The sequence below is a fragment of the Anomaloglossus baeobatrachus genome, chromosome 5 (genome assembly GCF_048569485.1).
Source record: "Anomaloglossus baeobatrachus isolate aAnoBae1 chromosome 5, aAnoBae1.hap1, whole genome shotgun sequence".
Classification (NCBI taxonomy): domain Eukaryota; kingdom Metazoa; phylum Chordata; class Amphibia; order Anura; family Aromobatidae; genus Anomaloglossus; species Anomaloglossus baeobatrachus.
In genome coordinates, this window is record NC_134357.1 from 57,429,071 (window position 1) to 57,454,334 (window position 25,264).

At 49.3% G+C, this 25,264-nt stretch overlaps 1 protein-coding gene across 3 annotated transcripts in view; it reads left to right on the top strand.

The window, feature by feature from the left end:
- Positions 1 to 25,264, top strand: part of A2M (alpha-2-macroglobulin) — a 124,722-nt gene that overhangs the window by 85,199 nt on the left and 14,259 nt on the right. For all 3 annotated transcript variants that reach the window (XM_075348521.1, XM_075348520.1, XM_075348522.1), the window contains exons 25-31: positions 3,109 to 3,199; positions 6,672 to 6,828; positions 7,014 to 7,088; positions 14,719 to 14,881; positions 19,912 to 20,135; positions 20,622 to 20,837; positions 22,320 to 22,444. In XM_075348521.1, the coding sequence (XP_075204636.1) occupies positions 3,109 to 3,199; positions 6,672 to 6,828; positions 7,014 to 7,088; positions 14,719 to 14,881; positions 19,912 to 20,135; positions 20,622 to 20,837; positions 22,320 to 22,444 (1,051 nt within the window). The remainder of the gene's footprint in view (positions 1 to 3,108; positions 3,200 to 6,671; positions 6,829 to 7,013; positions 7,089 to 14,718; positions 14,882 to 19,911; positions 20,136 to 20,621; positions 20,838 to 22,319; positions 22,445 to 25,264) is intronic.

Below are 25,264 nucleotides of genomic sequence, written 5' to 3' on the forward strand. Positions count from 1 at the left end.
GTCCCATGGGCCATCGATTGTCAGTGCTATGCTCCGAGCACTGACGTCACCATGCAGCGCATAGCAGTGACGTTTAATGGCCGCCGGCCTATCAGAGGCCGCTCGCAAACATGCACTACCTTTGATAGACTGGCAGCCATTAAACGTCACTGCTATGCGCTGCATAGTGGCGTCAGTGCTCCACGCATAGCACTGACAATCGATGGCCCATGGGCCCGTTCTAACAACCGTGGTTACCGGCGGCGGGCCCCTTCTATATCAAGCACAGGTGGCCCGCCGAGGACCCGAAGCCCACGCTCTTTAACCAGCAAAGTCAGACCCTGTTTTTAGCGGGCCCCCCTCTCCTCTGGGCCCCTGTGCGGCTGCACCGGTTATATGTTATTACACCTCCTGTACCCTACGAACTGCTGGACTATAAATCATCATCAAGCTATGAAACCTATATCTGTATTTATCTATCCATTAAGCTGTGAAGATACAGTACCTGACCACTACTATTCGATAATACGCCCTCCCTAGTATTGCACAGGTGATAGTCTAGCTACACTCAACGATATGGTTCTCTGGAAACAAGTCACAATGTGTACATACACTTCACTGGTTCCATTTCCCTCACTGGGTTCACACCACTATTAAGGGGGCTTTACACACTACGATATCGTTAATGTTTTATCGTCGGGGGTCACGCCGTTAGTGACACACATCCGGGGTCATTAACGATATCGCAGCATGTGACACTTTTGTGCGACCTAAAACGATCGCAAAAGCGGCCAAAATCGTTTGCCGTGGAGAGGTCGTCCTAAAACCAAAAATCGTTTAACACTCATTAGCGATGTTGTTCCTCGTTCCTGCAGCAGCACACATCGCTGTGTGTGACACCGCAGGAGCGAGGAACATCTCCTTACCTGCGTCCACCGGCTATGCGGAAGGAAGAAGGTGGGCGGGATGTTTACGTCCCGCTCATCTCCGCCCCTCCGCTTCTATTGGACGCCTGCCGTGTGACGTCGCTGTGACGCCGCACAACCCACCCCCTTAGAAAGGAGGCGGTTCGCTGGCCAGAGCGACGTTGCAGAGCAGGTAAGTCTGTGTGACGGGGGTGCGCGATTTTGTGCGCGACGGGCAGCGATATGCCCGTGTTGCACAAAAGATGGGGGTGGGTACGCACGCTAGCGATATCGGCAATGTTATCCCAAACTTCCAGGCGTCTTCTTACCACCAGCTCTGAGCCTTATGCTCCAGAGGTTCTCACGCCTGGAAGTTTGGGATAACTGCCTAACCAGCAGAGGGCACACGTGGCCACACTCGGCACTCTCTGGCCCTTGCTTCAACTAACTCTCAAATGGAGTTCTTCTCTACCCATAGTAACTAACTCCTCCTCTGTGAGGGAATACCTGAAGATCAGCACCAATGGGGCACTGGTACTAGCACAGTGAGTAAACAACAACTTAAACTGCAGTTCCTGTGTGGTACTACTGATTCCCATCTACGTGCACTCACACTACTACCCCAATCATCAACTTCTGGGGCCTAGTCCTGCTTGAGGAGGGCCAAAACACCTCAGCTGCGTTATACCACCAACCCCAGCAAAATCCCGCAGCGGCTGCTCCTACCAAATAGCCGCAAACCGCATGTAGAGTAGTCAAAAACTCTTTTCTTTATTTTATTTTTGTTTCACCCCTTTTTCGGACCGACCCCCAGGGTCACGGAACAGAACATTGGCCACGACCACGACTCTCCCTGGGCACCATACGCCCGGGACCAGGTACCCCATTGCCCTGGGGTGCCACATATATGTTGCGGGCGGGGGGGCGCTGCCGCTTCTCTGGGCCCGCTCGGATCCGGGTTCACTGCTGCGGCTCGAGTGGTGACCGGAACCGGGCTCGCACGGCCGGCCGTCCTCACAACCGTCGGAAAGAGGGTGATATTTACAGGGGAGTTGTTGTGTCGGTGACGCCACCCGTGGGTCGCGGTGAGGGATGGTGACACCGCCGCTTCCTGGTGATGGGGCGCCCGGGGCTGATGGAGCGGGGCAGCAAGATGGGATCCCCTCCATGGGTAGGGGAGGTGTAGTCCGGGGCCCGTGGTCGGTACACGGGAGTAATGGCTGCTGGAGGTGATGTGCCGGGTTGGATGGGGGGCAATGGTGTACTCACAGTTCAGTAATCTCACACAAGTCCAGTGGTAAACCAAGTTGCCAGTGACCGGCTGCCGTTTGAGGGTGTATTCGGGTCCCACACCCGGGTTTAGTAAACAGGTATCCATTCCTCCTGTACTCCGTGTTTGTCTCTTCTGTCGGACGACTCCGCATAGAACGGGGAAGTCCACTCCCGGTACTGAGTTTGTTTGGGAGCTGTGGCCCGCGAAAGCTGACCCTTGGGATTTCTGTGGGTTCTGACGGACACCCTATCCCCGACGTTGGCCTTCCGTTTCGCTCTATGGGCTTCGGGAGAACAAGGCCTGAAACCTGGTCCTCTGTTGGTTGATTAACAAGGGGCATGCAACCTTCCTCGTCCTAGGGTCCAGGCACCCCGTCTGTGCACGGCCTTCGAACCGGATTCCTGCTGTCGGCACTGGCGGGCTACAACTCTGCCCTGGTCCACTTAAGGTCTCCCGCGACCGGATCTCCGTCGCCTGTGGCCCTGTTCGCTGTCTGCCATCTAGCCGGGTAGTCCAAGGGCCCCTGACTACACTTGAACTGACAGCTCCTTCACTCCTCCACTGTTCAAACTCAAACTTAAGCTTCAACGGACGTGTTCCCGCCTCTAACACCTCAGGACCCCTAGGTGGGCGTTCTCATCCGCCTGATCCCGCCCACTGGTGTGTCCTTATTATCATGAGGGGGTGGCTAGGTTTTAATGGCTGTGTGTTGTACCTGGGTGTGGCTTTTTGGTGGTATCAAGGAGGGTGGACACTTTTGTGACTACCTGGTTTTGCCAGGGCGTCACATATATATATATATATATATATATATATATATATATATATATATATATATATATATATATATATATATATGTATATATATAAAATTGTGCATTATTTAAGTCTATTTTTTTGCTTCATTATCCTATATTTCCTCTTAATCTGAGATTAAATATTTTTATACAGGGTATCAAACACAACTGGCTTATAGACACAGTGATGGATCTTACAGTGCATTTGGACCAGGATATGGAAGAAGAAATTCAGGAAATACCTGGTAGGAATAAGAAGGAGGGGTCTGGTGTTAAAAATATAGGGTCTCTGAATCAAAGGTTGATCTCAAGATGTCCATCTTCTTGATTCCTGAACAATCTGCTGTTATTTACAGGGTCTGGTTTGTAGCACCACTGAGATCAATGGACTGTTCATCTAATCTATGAATTTGATGGATGGTTCATCATGGAAGACTGGACCTCCTGCTATTTAAGCAGTGGTACCATCAGCATATCTAGGAAACAGAGAGAAAGGCAGGGGAAACATCGAGCTCCAGATCAGGTCTCTAAATTGATTCGGACCTCAGACCAGACCCCTATGATCGAAATACACTCCTCCTTTACGCAAAGAATTCTCCTTTACTAGCACATATGATTAGTTTAACTAAGGTCACAGACAAAGGACAAGGTACCTCTGAAATATGCAGTAGAGGCATGAACAGAAAGGTGAAACCGCCCATCAGTGTTACCTGAACACCCTGACGTCAGAATTAAGTACCAGATGGATACCACAGACTCAAAATGGATTCTGTTCTCTCACACCCCCTAAACTAATACAGACCTCACAAATTAAAGACCCCAGACCCAATCCTAAAACTAAATTAGATGCCAAACCATTTGGTGGCCAATACAATATGGGGTCCATCCTAAAAGCAGTTTCCTAGATTGCATGTACAGGAATAAGATAATAAACGCCCTAGGCCACAATTACTGATGGGTTGTTACAGAGAAATAAGTAAGTGCTTTATATTGAAATATGGCATAATAGGGGTCCCATATCCAGTTCATGCACAGGGGCCCCCTACTGATTGTATCCACCAATGCCTAAAGCTATTTCAGACCCAGATGCCATCAGAAACCAAAATAAATGTAAAACCCCAGACCCAAAAATCAGATCCCAGAGCAGACACCTTATGTATTGGCCCTTTTTCCATTCAGCAAGTCATTGTGTGCCAAGGACCCAACATGCCAGTGGAAGAAGATGAAATTAAAACCAAACGAGGAGCTATGAATGTTGATAAAGATGTTTTGCTTTCTTTGATGCTGAATGGGTTAAGGTCTTTTTCCCTGCTGGCTGAGATTACTGTTGGCCTTAATCACAGCTGCAGCATTTTTTCATTATGCTCTTCTGCTATATATACCCACTCCTGGCTTTACTCTATGCCGGTAATACAGATTCTCTATAGTGACCACATTGAAAGAGCTTGTCTCTGCATAGCTGTGGTGTTATTGCAGCTGCGACGCTTCCTGCTGAAGAAACCAAGAATTGCTTTTTGTTGTGTATTTCACCACCTGTTTTTCTTACCTTCCTCATGTTGTTTTATTGTACTAGTGAAAGTAGTGTCTCACTGACCTACTTACTACCCATGGTAAGTTCACGGTCAGTGAGGGCCTAGAAGCTTGACAACGCACAAAGGGAAGGACCCATCTAAGGAAATTAGGGAGCTCAGGAGTCAGTCACAGGTGATTGTGAAGTGGTGACCACTCTCCCTATCACTAGGGCCTTGTAACGCCTGACTAGATCCACAGACTCAGACGGGCTGTAATGTACAGGCTAGAGGGAAGCCGCTCACCAAGCAGGACCCCTAGAACCGTGAAACCCTTTAACCCCTATACAGGGATTTGGAATTACACAGGGCCCAATGTGATCACTACCTGTGGAAAGCTCCAGTCCGATGAGAGTAGTAGTCAAGCAAGGTCGAACCGGGAAATGCAAAACAGGGACAGAATCACACAGGCAAGGTCGTAATCAGAAAACAAAGCAGAGGTCAAATCCGGATTGGGCAGCGAGGTACAAATACGGCAGGCAGGAGAGTAGTCAGGAAACAAGCAGAAGTCAGAACACCAGACTCACTAAACAGAACAGGAACCAGGAATTCAAAACTATCTCTGGCAGTGGTGAGCAGACAGGAGGGGAATTAAGAAGGGTGTCTTCCCATTGGTTGTAAATGAATGATGGTAACTTCAGCTGGAAGACACATGCCACCTATGGTCAGCCAGTGGTACTGCAGATCCCAAGGAAACCCAGCCCAGTGGATGAGCGGAGCCTGCGCCCACCAGCGCCACTGGCATCAACTCCTCTCCCATCACCAGCACTATCCACGGCAGGAACACGGCGTCGCCTGGCGATCGAAGTAGAAGTCGCTGGAGCAGACTCTGGTGGTGATGACTCGCCCACCCCAGGGCTATGGGACACCCGGTGCCGGGCCGGACTAGTCCGGTGGTGGTCAGTGGTGGCTGGGCCCGGCTCCGTGGCCCTGGTGGGTGTCAGTAGTATATGTGGCTTGGTGAATAAAGTTGGTGTTTGTGATGCCACCTGTGGTCTGCGGCTATTAAGCCGCCGCTGCTGTGTGAGGCCTCCGGGGTGATGTTATAGCAGCAATGGTGGTACTGCTCCCCACAGGTGGAGCGGAGCCCCGGGGACACTGTTAGTGCTCGTGGAAGTCTATGAGGTTGTGTGGCTAACACGGTGCAGGGCCGACAGGCAATGAAAGAACCAGGCACAAACAACAGTCTCTTTACCTTTTCCTCTTTACTTTGGAAACAGTCCAGTCCTGGGAGACCGTTACAGGTGGTGATGGGGATCCGGTCGGCCTGGAAGTACTTGGGGTGATCTTTCTGGCCAGCTGAGTATGAGGCCTACTCCTGTGCTTTTCTTTGTTATGATAGGACCCTGCTTCTCTGAATCCAGCAATGGCCCTCTTGCTGCTGGGACTGATGGTACGTCCCTTTCCCTCTGTAGCAGCCTGCGCAGGCCCTCTCTCTGGTGCTTCTCTGCTGGAGTCCACACCGGGCCTTGATGCTGCAGCTGTGCTTTTGGGATGTTTTTGGGCCAGGTGCTTGCAGCTCTCCTGCCCTTCGGATTCGGCTACCAGGGAGTATGTTTAAGCCCTGGTGGCCACAGACTCCGATGTCCGAGTCTCTCCGCTGCCTCTCAGCTACTCCTGCTTCTCTGGGCCAAGCTACTCTAGCTCTAGGCCCCAGATTCACAGGACAGCTCACTCTGCGTCTGTTCACTTCTACTGCTCTCTACAGACTGAACACTACTTCCTCCCCCAGATCAGACTTAAGGGGATCCTCCCTGGAATCCCAGGTTCAGAGCTCCCCCTGCTGGCCGGAGGGAGAACTGCGTTGGATGTTAAACTTGCTGGCCAATGGACCTCCCAATTACCTCCAGGCTCAGCATTAACCCTTTGGGAGGGCAATGCTGTTGTGGCGACCAGGTCCTGGGGCGCCACAGTGACATAACAGGCCTCCCTTAACATCTTCCCTGGTTTTCTCTCTGTGTTGCGCCACATGCTTGGCATTCCCTTGCTCCGGCATGCCAACATCTTGGGGGGGTCCAGACCCATCGACATCTCCCTTCCTACTATCACTAGTGTGTTGCGTTTACCTCATACCCTCACGTTGCTTAGCCATTGCTGGCATACTCTTCATTTGATCAGAAGTCTTCCCTCTTCCCATATGTCTTCACAGGCTGACGGCCTTTGTCATGAAGTCATTTGCCAGAGCCCGGTCTTACATTTACATCGATCCTGCACACACAAGCAGTGCTCTTGAATGGCTTACTCGGCACCAGAAGGAAAACGGCTGCTTCCAAAATGTCGGTTATCTCTTTAACAATGCAATGAAGGTGAGAAAGTGGAAGACAGATTATTATCAGACTAACAAACTGGAATCACAGATGTAGCCACTGTTTTATAGAGCACGACCTCTCCATACAAATCCACCATTTATATATCATTAATCAAATATAGCATCTGCATATTGTATACAGGGATCTGTTATGCTCTAAGGATAATTTGCTTTTTCTTGTAGGGTGGAGTAAATGATGAAGTTACGTTGGCTTCATATATCACCATATCATTATTGCAGTATCCATTACCTGCAACGGTAAGTGTACAAGGTGGTCTTCCATCCATAGTGGTCTTTTTAAGGTATGGATTGGGAAAAAAACAATAGATTTTTTTTATACTGAAACCAAAGAACATTGGTTAGACAAAAGGTACTTTTGTCTAACCAATGTTCTCTGGTTTTCTGTATATCAGTATCCTTAAGGGGGCTTTACACACAACAACATCGCTAACGAGATTCGTTGGGGTCACGGAATTCGTGACGCACATCAGGCCTCGTTAGCGATGTCGTTGCGTGTGAAACGCACGAACGACTGCTAACGATCATAATTACTCACCTTATCGTTGATCATTGACACGTCGTTCTAATCCCAAATATCGTTGCTGTTGCAGGACGCAGATTGTTCGTCATTCCTGCGGCAGCACACATCGCTACGTGTGACACCGCAGGAACGAGGAAAAAATTGTACCTACGGCCGCCCGCAATGAGGAAGGAAGGAGGTGAGCGGGATATTCCGGCCGCTCATCTCTGCCCCTCCGCTTCTATTGGGGGCCACTTAGTGACGCTGCTGTGATGCCGAACGAACCTCCCCCTTAGAAAGGAGGCGGTTTGCCGGCCACAGCGACATCGCTAGGCAGGTAAGTACGTGTGACGGGTCCTAGCGATGTTGTGCGCCAAGGGCAGCGATTTGCCCATGACGCACAACCGACGGGGGCTAGCGATGTCGCTGTGTGTAAAATGGCCTTTAGAATAGCAGTATTCTTGGTATAGCAGTATCCTTAGTACATTAGTATCCTTAGTATATCAGTATCCTTAGTCAACTGTATCTACAAGCATTACCTAAACCAACCGTTAGATGGCAACATTTCCCACAAACATTGTCAACATCTTAAAGGGAACCTGTCACCAGATTCTATAAGCTGCGGCCACCACCAGTGGGCTCTTATATACAACATTCAAGAATACTGTATATAAGAGCACAGGCTGCTCTGTATAACATAAAAAACACCTGTATAATACTCACGTAAGGGGGCGGTCCGGTCTGATGGGTGTCGCTGCTCTCGGGTACCGGGGATCACTGTACTTCTTCTACCTAGCCAAGTATGGATGACGTGTCCTACGTCATCCATACAGGGTGGAATTGTGCTGCTGCGCATGCGCACTTTGATCTGCCTCGATGAGGGCAGATCACAGTACTGTAATGAACAGGAGTGAGTAAAGGTTATAGACCACCCGCGCATGCGCACTACAGTACTTTGATCTGCCCTGAGAAGGGGAGATCAAAGTATGCCTGTGCAGGATTACAATGCCAGTCTGTGTGGATGACGTACGACACATTATCCATACTGGGCTGGGTAGAAGAAGGACAGCCATCGCTGCATAGAGGAGGCTCCGGACCGGAGAGCAGTGACACCCATCGGTCCAGACCGCTCCCTAAGTGAGAATAATAAAAGTGATTTTTATGTTATACACAGAGGCCCGGACTCCTATATACAGCATGTTGGAATGCTGTATATAGGAGCCTACTGGTGATGGCCACAGCTTACAGGGTCCAAATCTGGTGACCGCTTCCCTTTTAAACTCCACACATCAATATTAGAGATGAGCGAACCCTAGGTTCGGTGTTCGTACTATAAAAGAGTTTGTAGATCGGGTGCTTTAAGTATGCAAACCACTAAAGCGAGCATCGCTGTGCTCGGGTACGCTCGGTGCTCAGGCCAGTGCGAGTCGCTTACAGTGTTTGATCGGCTCCAACTGTGGGTAACAACAGCGTGATCGGATGTAGTGTGCACCCCCCAAAAAATGGAAAAACTCTGCCCACCCTCCCCTGGAAGTGATCTGTTTATGGCTGGCTGCATGTGGGCGGAGACATGAACTGCCCAATCAGTGACTTCCATTGGGGTTTTTTCAAAAGTCCATCTGCACCCATAAAAATGCCTTAAAACATTCTCTCTCTCTCTCTCATTATTCTGGAATTTTGCAAGTATAAATAATGTAGGTTCCGAATTGACCTAAAATGGGAAAGATTTATTCTGATTACATGTCAGTGAGAAAAACATGGTTTCAACTGTGTATATGTGTATATATATATATATATATATATATATATATATACTAGACGGTGGCCCGATTCTAACGCATTGGGTATTCAAGAATTTATTGTGTAGATAATTAGTTAATGTATAATTTTTGTTATATATATAGATGTTGTTGTGTGTAGTTTCCAGTGTTTGTGTAGGGCGCTGTAAATGTTCTGGGTGTTGTCTGGGTGTACTAGGGTGTGTGAGAGTGTTGTTGTTTGTGTGTTGCGTCTGCAGCGTTGTGTGTGTGTTGCGTGGTTTGTGTGTGTTTTGGGGGGAGGTATGTTTTGTGCAGTGTGTGTGTCTTGGAGGAGTAGTCCTGGGGAGAGAAGAGTATAATAGGAGGAGTAGTCCTGGGGAGAGAGGAGTACAATAGGAGAAGTAGTCCTGGGGAGAGAGGAGGATAACAGGAGGAGTAGTCCTGGGGGAGGAGTCTAATAGGAGGAGTAGTCCTGGGGGGAGGAGTCTAATAGGAGGAGTAGTCCTGGGGGGAAAGGAGTCTAATAGGAGGAGTAGTCATGGGGAAGGAGTCTAATAGGAGGAGTAGTAATGGAGGGAGGAGTCTAATAGGAGGAGTAGTCCTGGGGGGAGGAGTCTAATAGGAGGAGTAGTCCTGGTGGGAGAGGAGGATAATAGAAGGAGTAGTCCTGGGGAGAGAGGAGTATAATAGGAGGAGTTGTCCTGGAGGTGAGGTGTCTAATAGGTGGAGTAGTCCTGGGGGGGAGGTGTCTAATAGGTGGAGTCATCGTGGGGGGAGGTGTATAGGTGCCCAATGTGTGCGGGGGGCATGGCTGAGCGGGCACAGTGTGTGTGAGGCGTCGCCGAGCAGGCACAGTGTGCGAGGGGCGTGGCCTAGTGGGCACAGTGTGCGGGGAGCGTGGCTGAGCAGGCACAGTGTGGGGGTCGTGGCCGAGCGAGCACTGTGTGTGGGGGCGTGGCCGAGCAGGCACAGTGTGGGGGGGCGCATGGCCGAGCGGGCACAGTTTGGGGGGGGGCGTGGCCGAGTGGGCACAGTGTGCAGGGGGCATGGCCGAGCGGGCACAGTGTGGGGGGGCGTGGCTGAGCAGGCACAGTGTGCGGGGGGCATGGCTGAGCGGGCACAGTGTACGGGGGCGTGGTCGGGCCGAGCGGAGTGGCCAATGCGTGCGGGGGCGGGCTGGGCCAAATGGAGTGGCCAATGCGTGCGGGGGGCGGGGCCAGGCAAAACGGAGCTGCCAATGCGTGCAGGGGGCGGGCCCAGGCCGAACAGAGCGGCCAATGTGACAGTTGTCACTGTAATGACGTCATTTTGGAGCAAGACAAACAGACAGACAGAATAAGGCAATTATTCCTGGCCGCTTCATTAGCCTTTTTTTTTGTTCACCAGTGGATCTTGTAGGTTTTTAAAACCCAGAAAAGATGCAGTGTAGTGTAGGACCCAGCAAAGGAGGGTGCCATGAAGGGGCGCTGGGCTGGTATTACAATGGCCATTATAATATTCTAAATACCTCCATTTATGTTATAAGGTAGAATTTATTTTGGTTTTTCACAATGTGCGACTGGTCTTTTTTGTCTCATAGAGATATATATATATATATATATATATATACTAGAAGGTGGCCCGATTCTACGCATCGGGTATTCTAGAATTTACGTATTGTGTAGTTCATGTATGATTTTTGTTATATATATATATAGAGATGTTGTTGTGTGTAGTTACCAAGTGTTTGGGTAGGGCGCTGTACATGTTCTGGGTGTTGTCTGGGTGTGGCGGGGGGTGAGAGCGGTGTTGTATGTGTGTTGAGTGTGTTGCGTTGTTTGTGGAGCGCTGTGTGTCTGTAGCGTTGTGTGTGTGTTGCGCGGTTTGTGTGTGTGTGGTGTGTTTTGGAGGGAGGTATGTTTTGTGCAATGTGTGTGTTGTGCGGCATGTGCGTATATTTGTGTGTGCCGCGGTGTTTGTGTGTTGGGTGTTGTGTGTGTGCAGCGTTGTCTGTGTGTGTGGGTGTCTGTGTAGGGCAGTTGTTTGTGGTTCCCAGTGTGTGTGTGTGGTGTGTTGTGCAGTGCGTGCGCGTGTGTGTGTGTGTGTTGGGGGGAGGTGTGCACTTCCCATCGTGCTCCATCCCCCATGCAGCGCACTCCCCATCGTGCTCCATCCCCCATGCAGCGCACTCCCCATCGTGCTCCATCCCCTATGCTGCGCACCCCCCATCGTGCTCCATCTCCCATGCTGTGCACTCCCAAACGTGCTCCATCCGCCATGCTGCGCACTCCCAAACGTGCTCCATCCACCATGCTGCGCACTCCCAAACGTGCTCCATCCGCCATGCTGCGCACTCCCAAACGTGCTCCATCCGCCATACTCCGCACTCCCCATCGTGCTCCATCCCCCATGCAGCGCACTCCCCATCGTGCTCCATCCCCTATGCTGCACACCCCCCATCATGCTCCATCTCCCATGCTGCGCACTCCCAAACGTGCTCCATCCGCCATGCTGCGCACTCCCAAACGTGCTCCATCCGCCATGCTGCGCACTCCCAAACGTGGTCCATCCGCCATGCTGCGCACTCCCAAACGTGCTCCATCCGCCATACTCTGCACTCCCCATCGTGCTGCATCCCCCATGCTGCGCACTCCCAAACGTGCTCCATCCGCCATGCTGCGCACTCCCAAACGTGCTCCATCCGCCATGCTGCGCACTCCCAAACGTGCTCCATCCGCCATGCTGCGCACTCCCAAACGTGCTCCATCCGCCATGCTGCGCACTCCCAAACGTGCTCCATCCGCCATGCTGCGCACTCCCAAACGTGCTCCATCCGCCATGCTGCGCACTCCCAAACGTGCTCCATCCGCCATGCTGCGCACTCCCAAACGTGGTCCATCCGCCATGCTGCGCACTCCCAAACGTGCTCCATCCGCCATGCTGCGCACTCCCAAACGTGCTCCATCCGCCATGCTGCGCACTCCCAAACATGCTCCATCCCCCATGCTGCGCACCCCCCATCGTGCTCCATCCCCCATGCTGCACCAGCATCAGCCTCTCCACCCGCAGCATCAGCCTCTCTGCCCGCAGTATCAGCCTCTCTCCTCCCAGCATCAGCCTCTCTACCCGCAGCATCAGCCTCTCTCCTCCCAGCATCAGCCTCTCTGTCCCCAGCATCAGCCTCTCTGTCCCCAGCATCAGCCTCTCTCCTCCCAGCATCAGCCTTTTCTGTCCCCAGCATCAGCCTCTCTCCTCCCAGCATCAGCCTTTTCTGTCCCCAGCATCAGCCTCTCTCCTCCCAGCATCAGCCTCTCTCCTCCCAGCATCAGCCTTTTTTGTCCCTAGCATCAGCCTCTCTCCTCCCAGCATCAGCCTTTTCTGCCCCTAGCATCAGCCTCTCTCCTCCCAGCATCAGCCTCTCTCCTCCCAGCATCAGCCTCTCTCCTCCCAGCCTACCCCAGCCTCAGCCTCCCCCAGCATCAGCCTCTCTCCTCCCAGCATCAGCCTCTCTCCTCCCAGCCTCAGCCTCCCCCAGCATCAGCCTCCCCCAGCATCAGCCTCTCTCCTCCCAGCATCAGCCTCTCTCTTCCCAGCATCAGCCTCTCTCCTCCCAGCCTATACCAGCCTCAGCCTCCCCCAGCATCAGCCTCTCTCCTCCCAGCATCAGCCTCTCTCCTCCCAGCCTACCCCAACCTCAGCCTCCCCCAGCATCAGCCTCTCTCCTCCCAGCATCAGCCTTTTCGGTCCCCAGCATCAGCCTCTCTCCTCCCAGCCTACCCCAGCCTCAGCCTCCCCCAGCATCAGCCTCTCTTCTCTCAGCCTCCCCATCCCAGCCTTCCCCAGGATCAGCCTCTCTCCTCCCAGCCTCCTCCAGCACGCCGTGCTCCTCTGCCGACACTCACAGATCCGATCGCATACACTCACACACACTCACACACACCCGATCGCATACACTCACACACACCCGATCGCATACACTCACACACACCCGATCGCATACACTCACACACACCCGATCGCATACACTCACACACACCCGATCGCATACACTCACACACACACACATTGACGATATTGCACATACGCGCTCATACTCACAACATCCGGAGATACCACATGCTTCTGGCCATGTGATCCTCCGGCAGGTCCTGGAAGCTCACAGCACAGTATCGCCGCCGAGAAGCAAGCGATATCCCAGGATGTTGTGAGTGTGTGGATGCGATGTGATGTGTGTGTGAGGTGTGTGTGAGAGTGAGTGTGATCTGATGTGTGTGTGTGTGTGCTGTTATGTGTGTGCGTGTGTGTATGTTCCGCCGCTGCAGGACCTTGATGCGCTGGTAACTATGCTACCATTGTTACCAGCGTATCTCGTCCCCCGCTCGCACGGGAGCCCACACCAGCATACGCCGGCCAGCCCCAGCAATGCGAGGGTATGTGTCGGCTGGTTTGGCGGCGTACGCTGATGTGGGCTCCCAGGGGTACAGTACTCACCTGGTAGTCGTGGCTCCGTGACCGTGTCAGTTCGGGGAATGCGTGGGAGGGGCGGGGCCAGAGCTAGCGTGCATTGCGTGAGGGGGGTGGGGCGTGGCCGAGTTGCCAATGCCTGCAGGGTGCCGGGGCGAGAGGCCAATCTGTGGGGGGGGCGGAGCCTGGGCGAGCGACCGGCCAATCCGTGTGGGGGCGCAGCCTGGGCGAGCGGCCAATCCGTGCGGGGGGGCGGGGCCATGGCGAGCCCAGCGGTCAATCAGCTTTGTGTCACCGTAAGGACACAATTTTGGAGCAAGACAGACAGACAGACAGACAGACAGAATAAGGCAATTATATATATAGATATATACAGTATATACAGAATATAAAAAAATCAATAGTACAAGTGAAAATAAGAAACTTTGTAATATATCTCATCAGAGAAACCTGCTTCATCCTCCTCCTGGACTGATCTTTCATTCTCAAGATTCTCAATTCACTGGTAATATCTGTCTTCATTGAAAAAAATATTTTCCCATACTGAGACTGGAAATGACAGTTGGTGGTCATAAAGTTCTATGGAGAACTGTAACTTTTGTTTCAGCAGCACTTGTCGCAGGATGTCTTTATCGGCCTCCAGCTCCTTCCTCCTCCATAGAATTTTAAAAGCACCAACTGTCATCTTCTATCTCAGAAATGGGAGTCTCTCAATACAATTTTTTTTTACCCGTGACTTCAAAATGAAAGATCCTCCCTCCTTCTCCCCTCTCCATGGAATGTTAAAAGAACCTACTGTCATCTTCTATCTCAGAAATGGGAAAATCGGTCTTCATTGAATATACATTTTACCCACGAAAGATCAGGAAGAGAAAGAAGCAGATTTCCCTGATAAGATATATTACAAAGTTGCCTATTTTCATATCTACTATCGATTTATGGAATAAAAATTAAAATGATGGTTACTCTTTAAGCTCGAATCAGCTTCAGTCCCTAATGAGAGATTAATATATAGTGGGCCCATTATTATTTATAAACCTTTCCCTTTCTAGTAATAGTTTTCAGTAACATTTGAAAGCCATAAACTAGGAAGCGTAAATGATGGGGATCAGGAATTGTTACTATATGGGCATCAGTTGTGTAAATTGAATCATTCTCTCCGCAGAACATTGTAGTCCGAAATGCGTTATTCTGCTTGGAGAGCGCACTAAGTGGAAAACACAACATATATACACAAGCATTGATGGCTTATGCCTTCACTCTCGCTGGAAAAATGGAGCTTCGTTCTCGTCTCCTTCAATCCCTGGAAGAAAAGGCCATAAGAAAAGGTGCGTGATTGTAGCATGTAAAGAAAGTGTTTTTATGGAGCGAGTTGTACAGACTGGTAAGGGTGGCTATATACAGTACATGGAATAGATGCCAGCAGGTCAGCTGTCCTCTCCACCTCCCCTACACAGGGTGAGCATGCATGTCTTGTAAATGAGGAGAGATCAAGCTGCTGCACTCAGCTCTGGTGGATAATTTTAAAGGTTATCCTCAAAATAGTAAGTTATTCCCTATCTACAGTGTGTCCACCCATATCCTGTCCACCGCCATTAACTTGAGAACGGCAGCAGCTATAGGCATAGAAGTGGTGTCTAGGTATAGTAAAGTAGCCATGCACTACGCAATGAAACTACCTATAGCGCCACCTGGTGGAAAACAACGGAGTTAGCATTTTTATTTATAAAACGGAACGAGATAGAGAAAAAAAGTGAATTACAAAGTTGCAGGGCATCATCAATTCAAAACGAATCGACACCTTGCATACAGAAATGCTATGATATGAAACCCATGACCTCCTCAAAACATTGAATGCTGGTCACGCATATGGCGCTTATTTAACTTTGATGCTCAAAGTGGCCACCGTCAGCTGCAATGCACATCTGGACTCTGGATAGCATACTGTATCTTGCTGCACGTTGTGCAATATGGTAGGTGACACGTTTGCACAACCATCTGTGATACGTCGTCGTAGGTCCTGCAATGTTGGTGAAGGGGTCACATAAACCTGCTGTTTGATGTGACCTCACAGAAAGAAGTCCAATGGGGTCAGGTTAGGTGAGCGTGGAGGCCACTCCAAGCAGCCACTATACCCAATGACTTGTAGGAAGGTCTCCATGAGGTATCGCTTCACGTCCGCAGCCTTGTGAGTTTTACATGTTCTAATTATATAAAGCACCAAAAAAGTAGAAATTAATTCTACAAAAACCGAATAAAGGTCAAAAAGAATTCATTTATTAGTTACACAAAGGTAAAAAGATACAGTGTTAAACCACAAGGCAGGAAAACCAAGCAAAAAGACGGTGTCACATGTGAGTAAATACATAATGTGGGGGCAGAGGCTCCATGTAAGACATACAATTTTGTGTGAGCAGGAAAAGAGGGGAGATCAGAGTTCAGTATAGTATTGTGTGGGGGAGGAGATTCCAGTGCACAAAAGGGAAGCATCAAATGGCAGGAGCGCACTGGCATCACCTCATGTAACCCACACTACAGCAAGGGTATAGTTACAAGGAAAATGATGGACAATTACCTGATCACTGAGGAGACCTGGCCCACATGTGACACCAAAACCCCGACGCACACGTTTCGGCGTCACCTTCGTCGTCCCCTGACGAAGGTGACGCCGAAATGTGCGCGTTGGGGTTTTGGTGTCACATGTGGGCCAGGTCTCCTCAGTGATCAGGTAATTGTCCATCATTTTCCTTGTAACTATACCCTTGCTGTAGTGTGGGTTACATGAGGTGATGCCAGTGCGCTCCTGCCATTTGATGCTTCACTTTTGTGCACTGGAATCTCCTCCCCCACACAATACTATACTGAACTCTGATCTCCCCTCTTTTCCTGCTCACACAAAATTGTATGTCTTACATGGAGCCTCTGCCCCCACATTATGTATTTACTTACATGTGACACCGTCTTTTTGCTTGGTTTTCCTGCCTTGTGGCTTAACACTGTATCTTTTTACCTTTGTGTAACTAATAAATGAATTCTTTTTGACCTTTATTCAGTTTTTGTAGAATTAATTTCTACTTTTTTGTTGCTTTATGTCATTTCATCCGTGTGTCTCACTACATCTACTCAGCCCATCCACCCATATACCACACTTTGGTGATGCAAGTTACTTGCTCCCCTCGGGTGTTTTGTACGGCTGTTTTTCTTGATCTCTTTTTATATGTTCTAATTATAGCATTTCTGTATGCAAGGTGTCGATTCGTATTGAATTGATGATGCCGTACATCTTTGTATTTCCTTTTTCTTCTCTATCTCGTTCCGTTTTCGAAATAAAAATGCTAACTTCGTTGTTTTCCACCAGGTGGTGCTATAGGTGGTTTCATTGCGTAGCGCATGGCTACTTTACAATACCTAGACACCACTTCTATGCCTATAGCTGCCACCGTTCTCAAGTTAATGGTGGTGGACAAGATATGGGTGGACACACTGTATATGGGACCATCAACAAGAATGATCCAGTGGAACCGGGTTTTGCTGGGCGCCTTCTTGATGGGATCGGAGGTGCACATGCTCGCTTTTGTTCTGTTGTCAATGGGACTGTTGGAAATAGCTGCGCTCTATACTTTAATTTACTGGACATGTGAACTCAGCCTTATCCCTCATCCTATATTACTATCTTGGAAATAACCCTTTTTTTTTCCTTGCTACAAACATTGGGCATCATCATGCACACAATAGATCATCAGGTGATCCCACCAAAATCATCTGATTTGGCCAATGTCTAATGTTTAAGACCATCATTCTACAGCAGACATACGGTGCTATAATGGGCTGCCATCTCATCTCCAATATCGTCAGCTTTGAACTTTATAGGAATATAAGATATTTGCTTGTGTCAGCAGATGCCACATTACAGCGATATTCTGCCCAATGCCTTCCATCTGTCGGAGAATACCTATGTATCAGTGCCATATAGTGGCACATAGAGTGACGCCACGGACCACCATACAAGCTTTGTGCTTACAACTATGCTATGTACATGAGACTTTAGGGTATGTTCACACTGCATTTTGTAAATTTTTTGAGGTTTTTTTTGGGTGTTTGTAAAAAATTTTTAGTTTTTTTTAAATCCTATGAATGAAATGCTCAGAAAGACGTCTTTGTGGCTTTTTTCTTGTTTTCCCATTGACTCCTATTGTAAATTTTGAAGAGACTTCATAGTGGAAAACACATAATGAACGATCCAGCTCACGGCTTTTAAACTGGTGTTTTTGGAAACCTAAAGGATGCTTTACACAGTGCAACATCGCTAGTGATCTCATTAGCGATGTGACACGCCAGATCACAGATGCGATCTGCCGAGATCGCACATAGGTCAATTTTATAGCGCTGGTCACATGTGCGATCTCGGCAGATTGCTAGCGATGTCGCTGCGTGTAAAGCACCCTTAAAGCGGTTAAAACCTGCTAAAAAAATTTTAATATACGAACAGAATCAATTTATAATGGAAGTTTATAGAAATAATATTTCAAGCGTTTTATTAATTACTTTTCAGGCATTTTCAGGAGCAATTAAAAAAAACACAGGGTCAGCTTACATTTAGGGGTACTTTGCACGCTGCGACGTCGCTAACATCGGCTAGCGATGCTGAGCGCGATAGTACCCGCCCCCATCGCACATGCGACATCTTGTGTTAGCTGCCGTAGTGAACATTATCATCACTACGGCAGCTTCACATGCACTTACCTGCTCTGCGACGTCGCTCTGGCCGGCGACCCGCCTCCTTCCTAAGGGGAGGGGTCGTGTGGCGTCACAGCGACGTCACACGGCAGGCGGCCAATAGAAGCGGAGGGGCGGAGATGAGCGGGATGTAAACATCCCGCCCACCTCCTTCCTTCCGCATTGCCGGTGGAGGAAGGTAAGGAGAAGTTCCTCGCTCCTGCGGCTTCATACACAGCGATGTGTGCTGCCGCAGGAACTAGGAACAACATCGTACCTGTCGCTGCAACGAAATTATGAAAATGATCGACACTACACAGATCACCGATTTACGACGCTTTTGCGATCGTTTATCGGTGCATCTAGGCTTTACACATTGCGACGTCGTTACTGGCGCCGTATGTGCGTCACTTTCGATTTGACCCCGACGACATCGCAGTAGCGATGTCGCAACGTACAAAGTACCCCTTAAAGGGGTTGTCCACTACTGGGAAAACCCATCTGATTCCTCTTGTTTCCCCCAGTTAAAAGTAACCTGTCACCAGTTTTTCAGCCTATAAGCAGCGGCCACCACCAGTGGGCTCTTATATACAGCATTCTAACATGTACCGGATCTTTGCCATCCTTCTTCTGTAGCCGCGGTGCATGACAAGGTCTATGTCATGCACACGCGCCGACATTGAGGTCCTGAGCAGGGCAGATCAAAGCATTGTAGCGCGCCTGCGTGGGAGCGGCGAGTGTCTATGACACTTCATGCACACAGGCTTCAGAAGGAGGATGAACATGGCTGAAAGAGGAGGCGCCGGCATCAAAGAACAGAGACACCCATCTGACTAGAATCTACCGCAACGCGACCCTTAGGTGAGTATTATAAAGTGTTGTTTTTGTTTTACACAACGGCCTGAGCTCTTATATACAGCATATTAGAATACTGTATATAAGAGCCCGGTGGTGGTGGCCGCCGCTTATAGGCCGAAAAACTGGTGACAGGTTTCCTTAAAAATAAAAGACCCTGTACTAACCTCTTTTTGGCGCCATTCCAGCCCTGTCGGTAACTGCGGTTCGGGGCTCACATGACACGGTGACATTACGAGGGCCCTGAGTCCAATCGCCACCGGCTTCTCTCTCCCCGCCTTTGGTTCAAATGAGTTAATCAACAGGAAGTGATACTGGAGCTGCCACTCACTTCCTGTTGATCGCTCATTTGGTCCTAAGGCGTGGAGAGAGAAGTCGTCAGTGATTGGTCGTGATGTCACGTGAGCCCCCCACCACAGTGCTAAAACGGCGTCAGAATGGGAGGTGAGTATAGGGTCTTTTATTTTAACTGGGGAAAACAAGTGGAATCAGGAGGGGTTGTCCTAGTAGTGTATAACCCTTTTAAGGGGGGGTTCCAATTTCATTAACTCCCTATATACTGTATTATAGATAGAGAAACACTGTGATGTGTACGGTCCTTCTATTTGGGAACTGGTCAGACCCATGCTCCTATCTTTTAAGAATGATAGTAATAATGACATTTCTCTCTAATTATTAAGAAATATTAAAAGAAAGTAAGTTGATATAGAGAATCCCTTTGGGGTGTGATCTAGTGCTCTCCAGGATAGATGTTTGTAATTTATATGTTGTATTTTTCACATTCCAGATGATACAGTCCATTGGCATCGCCCAGAATTATCAGATAATTCAGAAGAACTGAGAGACCCTCATAGAAGAGCCGCCTCTATCGAGGTAGAAATGACCTCCTACGTGATGCTGGCCATGCTGTCCAAACCCGACGTCACGGCTGAAGAGCTGACTGCCGCCACAAAAGTTATCACCTGGCTCATAGAACAACAGAACCCCACAGGAGGGTTTTCATCTACCCAGGTAGCCATCACTACACAGTGCTCAAATCATATTACATTCTATCCAAGTCCTTCCTAAACTAACCCTACAAATAATATTAAAGGGGATGTCCAGGATTTGAAAAACTTTTCCAAAAACAGTGCCACAACTGTGTATGGGTCTGGTCTGGTATTGCAACCTGGAGCCACGCTATTGCAACTTATTCTGGGGCCCCCTTCAGCAGAATTGGTTCATGTGCTAGGGGGTCTGCAGGAAATAATTATAATTGGATATTACGAGTTGTAATAAGATACATGTCCATAAAGTTCACTCGAGAATTAGGAATGGATAAAGGGAATGGGTTTATGGGTACATTCATAATGATCCAGTCTACTCAAAAAGAGCCAGTTTTTCCCCACCTGATCCCGATTGTTGACTGAATGTTCATTCAATTCTTTCTTTTTACCTTCACTTTTTCCACACGGTCATCCTCGTCTTTCAATGCGTTTTGTGTTTTGTTTTTACCAGGACACAGTCGTTGCTCTTCAGGCATTTTCTCTCTTCGGTTCTCTTACTGCCAGCCATGATGGACCCAGAGTAGCCACTTTGAGCTCAGACAATGCCCAAGTTGCAAAATTCAACGTAGAAGACTCCAACCGCCTCCTCCTGCAGAAGGTTTCTTTATCCACTGTGCCGGGAGAATATACTGCCACAATCAGCGGACCTGGCTGTGTGTTTTTACAGGTAAGAAGCGCCTGGGAAAACAAAGGATCAGGCATGTTGAAATTCAACATGCCCAATTCTTATTCTGCCCAATATCTGTCATCTGGGAATTGTCAGGACCCCCTGATACATATATTGTCCATTTCTACCAAAATCGGTGAGTGTCTAGGAACCTTGAGTAGGAGCTCATTCATCGTTAAATTATTTCTAAATGAGCTGTGGAAGGGTACAGTATAAACACATTATAAATACTTTTTAGAATTTATTACTGCATATGTAAAAACAAAATGGCCTTCTGGATCTCTGCGTGTAACCTTAGCTTTCCACCTAATCGATTTGTGTACTAGCAATGAGACACCTCTAGAAGAAGGGTTGGTAAAGTGCGAGTCTAGGGCCACATCTCGTTCTCTGGCTGCTCCCAAATGACCGACAGACCAAGACAGCCAAAGGGCTGAAACCATTGGCGCACGGGCAGCACCGTGCCAACGATGCCATCCTGAGGATCCAGATAGCGGCAAATACATTGGTGGAGGTCTGAGCCGTCTGCTCTGTCTTCAACCAATTACCATGTGTGACTGAGAAAGCAGACGCGATGATGTCATATCTTTGTGTCCAATATACTGGAGACCAGAGCAGAGCACAGCTCATATTACATATAGTAGTTATATGGAAGCTCATAATGTATATAGAAGGGCTATGTGAGGGACCATACTGTTTATAAGTAGACGCATACTGTGTATAAGGAAACTATTTGGGGGGCTCCTGTTGTATGTAGGTGGGCTATGTGGAGACTCATACTGTATATAAGGAGATTATTTGGGGCCTCATACTGTTTATAGGGACTCATACTGTGTATACTAAAACTATGGGGGAGTTCATACTGTATATACAAGGGCTATGTGAGGGCTCATACTGTGGATAAAGAGGTTATGTGAGGGCTCTTAGTGATGCCACTACAAATGACGTTAGTGGTCTCTGCACACTGGGTAATCTGACAACAAGCTCTGTTGCCAGCTCGTTACTGGTGATATGAGCCAACAACAAAGAGGATTGTCATTGTGCACATCACACAGTGCACATTATACTGGAACTAGTCAGTCCCATGAAACGAGCGTCACTGATGGCACTTCATTTCAGGGAGGAGGTAGAGGCTGTGGCCATAATGATGCTTTGCTTTAGTATCCCAGCATGCACTGGGATTCTCAAACAAAGCATCATCAGACAGGAAGTGATAAAAAAAATAGAAAAAGTGTAGTTAGGGAACGGTAGTGAATTTTTAATGCAAGTATATTAGAAAATAGTTTAGGTCATGGCACTAAATAGACCACCGATTTAACATCTTGTTGCCTGTATATATATATATATATATATATATATATATATATATAAAATAAAAAAAAAATAGTTGTAATCTAATGAGAATGGGGGGGGACCACTGCTTCATTTACAGTAAGTGGTCATATAATTGCATGATATTTAGCAGATTCACGCTGTGTGTTTCAGACAAGCCTGAAGTACAATGTGCCACATCCTGAGGGTGAAGCGCCATTTACTATTTCAGTATCTACCATGCCAGAGATCTGTAATGTCAAGTCTCTAAAATCATTTGACATCAAGGCCAATGTCAGGTGAGATGTACGGATGTGAATGCATCGTATATATGTGTATGTATACAGTGTGCGGATCATAATGGTAAGCCTCCGAAGTCCAAGCTATGTATTAGGTAACTAACTACCATGTTCTGCAAACTAATGCTGTTAATGTGAATTCCCATATTCCACTGGTTTATGTATATATTACTTGTAATGTAAAGCTTCAGTTACCTATTAAGGAACAATAGCTTGGACTAGAATTGAGCAAATAAATTTGCAGGACTGAGTCCAGCAGGGCTGTCAGTATTCTGTGGCTGCTGAACTGGAGATTTGTGAACTACCTACTTCCTCACGGCATCCATGGCTCATTTTTTTGATCAGCCAGCCTGACGCTATATGTGTGGTCAACACACTGCAACATCATGCCAGGCCGGCTATCAAAAGGGAAGCTGCCAATGCCAGCAGGAGGGAGGTAGTTGGCAAGGCTTCTGTCCAGTAGTCACTGTACACTAACCTCTTGCTGGAGTCAGTCCTGCAAATCAATTGGCTCACCTCTAGTTTGGACTGATTGGATGGCCACAAGTTGGGGATTTTTACTGGTACCATTACCAGTTCTGAGTTTGCCAGATCTGTCAAAATTTTTCTAAACAATCCTGGAAAATGTTGACATCTACCAGTCTAAAAGGAGGCAGGGTTTAGGTACAACTTTTTGGCACAACTTTTTCCCAATGGATCTGTGCTAAAAGATGACATGGTAACTCAGCCTTAATAAGCATGGTCAAGGAGGAATTTGTGGCAAAACCAAATACAGTGGGTATGGAAAGTATTCAGACTCCTTTAAATTTTTCACTCTTTGTTTCATTGCACCCATTTGTCAAATTTAAAAAAGTTCATTTTGTTTCTCATTAATGTACACTCTGCACCCCATCTTGACAGAAAAAAACAGAAATGTAGACATTTTTGCAAATTTTATAAAAAAAGAAAAACTGAAATATCACATGGTCATAAGTATTCAGCCCCTTTGCTCAGTATTGAGTAGAAGCCTCCTTTTGAGCTAGTACAGCCATGAGTCTTCTTGGGAATTGTGTCGCCCTGGGCAAGCCAGGGGACACAGGTCACACACCACCACACCCTACATCCCAGTTAGGAACACCAAAGCTAACCAAAAATCCTTGTTGCCTTCCTCCAGAGGCTGATGATTCACACCAGGGGGTGGGCCAGGCGGTTGGCTCCGCCCACCGAGGAGATCACAGCTCTGGAGGCGGGAGAAACCAGGCAGTCCAGTGAGGGACATGAAAGAGTAAACAGCAAGATTAGCCCAGGCAGGGCTTGAGTGAAGAGCAGTTAGAGCTCAGGGAGAGCTTGAGTAAACAGCGAAGTGAAAGTAGAAGCGGAGTAAAGTGGTAAAGGAGGAAAGCAAGAGTGGTGACAGAACAGAAAGAGTGTACAAAAGCCTGAGGTAGTCCAGCTGAGTGCAGGACAGGTCAGCAAGGTCAGCAATGGCGGTGACTGTCTGGAGGGGGACCGTTTGGAAGTTCCTGGAAGGACCCCGTAGGCTGTGTGCCCGGCGGTCTGGAGCAGTGTTCCGAAGGACAGTCAGCACCAGGGCAGGGGCCTCTCGGACCCCGGCAAGGCTTGGAGTCGCCATAATTTGCCGAATCCGTCAGTGAAGGGGACGTAGATCCCCCAACAACCAAGTCCCGATTGAAGGCAACAGCCCAGCCAGTGTAAGAGAGACACCGCCACCGCCAAGGCACCAGTTTCCTAGGGCCAGCGCCTGCGGGCAAAGAGTAGAGCTCCCCCGGTCCAGCTTGAAGCCGGGGAGCGGGTTACCGGTGGGGACCCATCGCAACCAACAAGTACACAAAGGTGCTAGGAAGAGGGACATCACCGTCACCTACTGGGAGAGCAATTGCAGCCGTCCGTGGGACCGTCTTACCAGCCGTTTGGTTCACCGTAAAAACTGTGTCAACGTCTCAGGCTGAGTGAGTACCACAGTGCCGCAAGGCGCAGCGCTGCTCCCGCGTCCCTGCGCCCACCAGGCCCTGCACCTCCCAAGCCGTCACCGGGCCCCGGGATCACCAACCCCTACCCACGGAGGGGCAACACAACACCTGGCTGCTCCGCATCACCATCCCCGGGATCCCCGTATTGAGCAGCGGTGGTGAAATCACCACAACCGTGGGTGGCGTCACGGACAATAAACAATCCCCACACCCAACTATCCCCTTTCACTCACGGGCGAGGAGTGCCGCTCGAGAAACCCCCGGGATCCGGCCCATCGCTCGAGCCACCACTGAGCAGCAGCCGCTGGACCCGAGCAGAAGGGGTGAGCGTAGTGTGCTGACCCCCTCCTCCCCGCCCGCGACAACTTGGCGTCACGAACAGGATCTTACCGCTCTACCGTTTGGTAGAGGTGCGCCTTGTTACCGCCGGAGATATCCGGCAGAAAAATTTCAGAAGCCGCCATCTTTGGCGCGAAAAGTTCCCGCTCGAGCGTCTTCTCGAGTAGTAGAGGCGCGAAGGCCAAAACCCCGCCCCGAGAGAGGAGGGGCCGGAAAGAGCTAAGGGGGACGGAAACAAGATGTCTGCGCCCGACGGAGCCGCTGGAGGAGCGGTGGTCACAGCCGCAGCGGCACCCGCGGATGGGAATGGGCCTGCCCAGGTCCCGGCCGCACCGGCGGGAGGTGCCGCGGCCCCCGCGCTCGCTCAGGTCATGCCGTTCTCCTTGCCCTATGCGCCCGGAGCTGCCTGGCTACCGCAGTATGATGGGAAACCGGATGCCCTACAGGCCTTCCGGAAAAAGCTTAACCCGTTGCTAGAGCTGTACCCCCTGACTGATAAGCAACGTGCAGC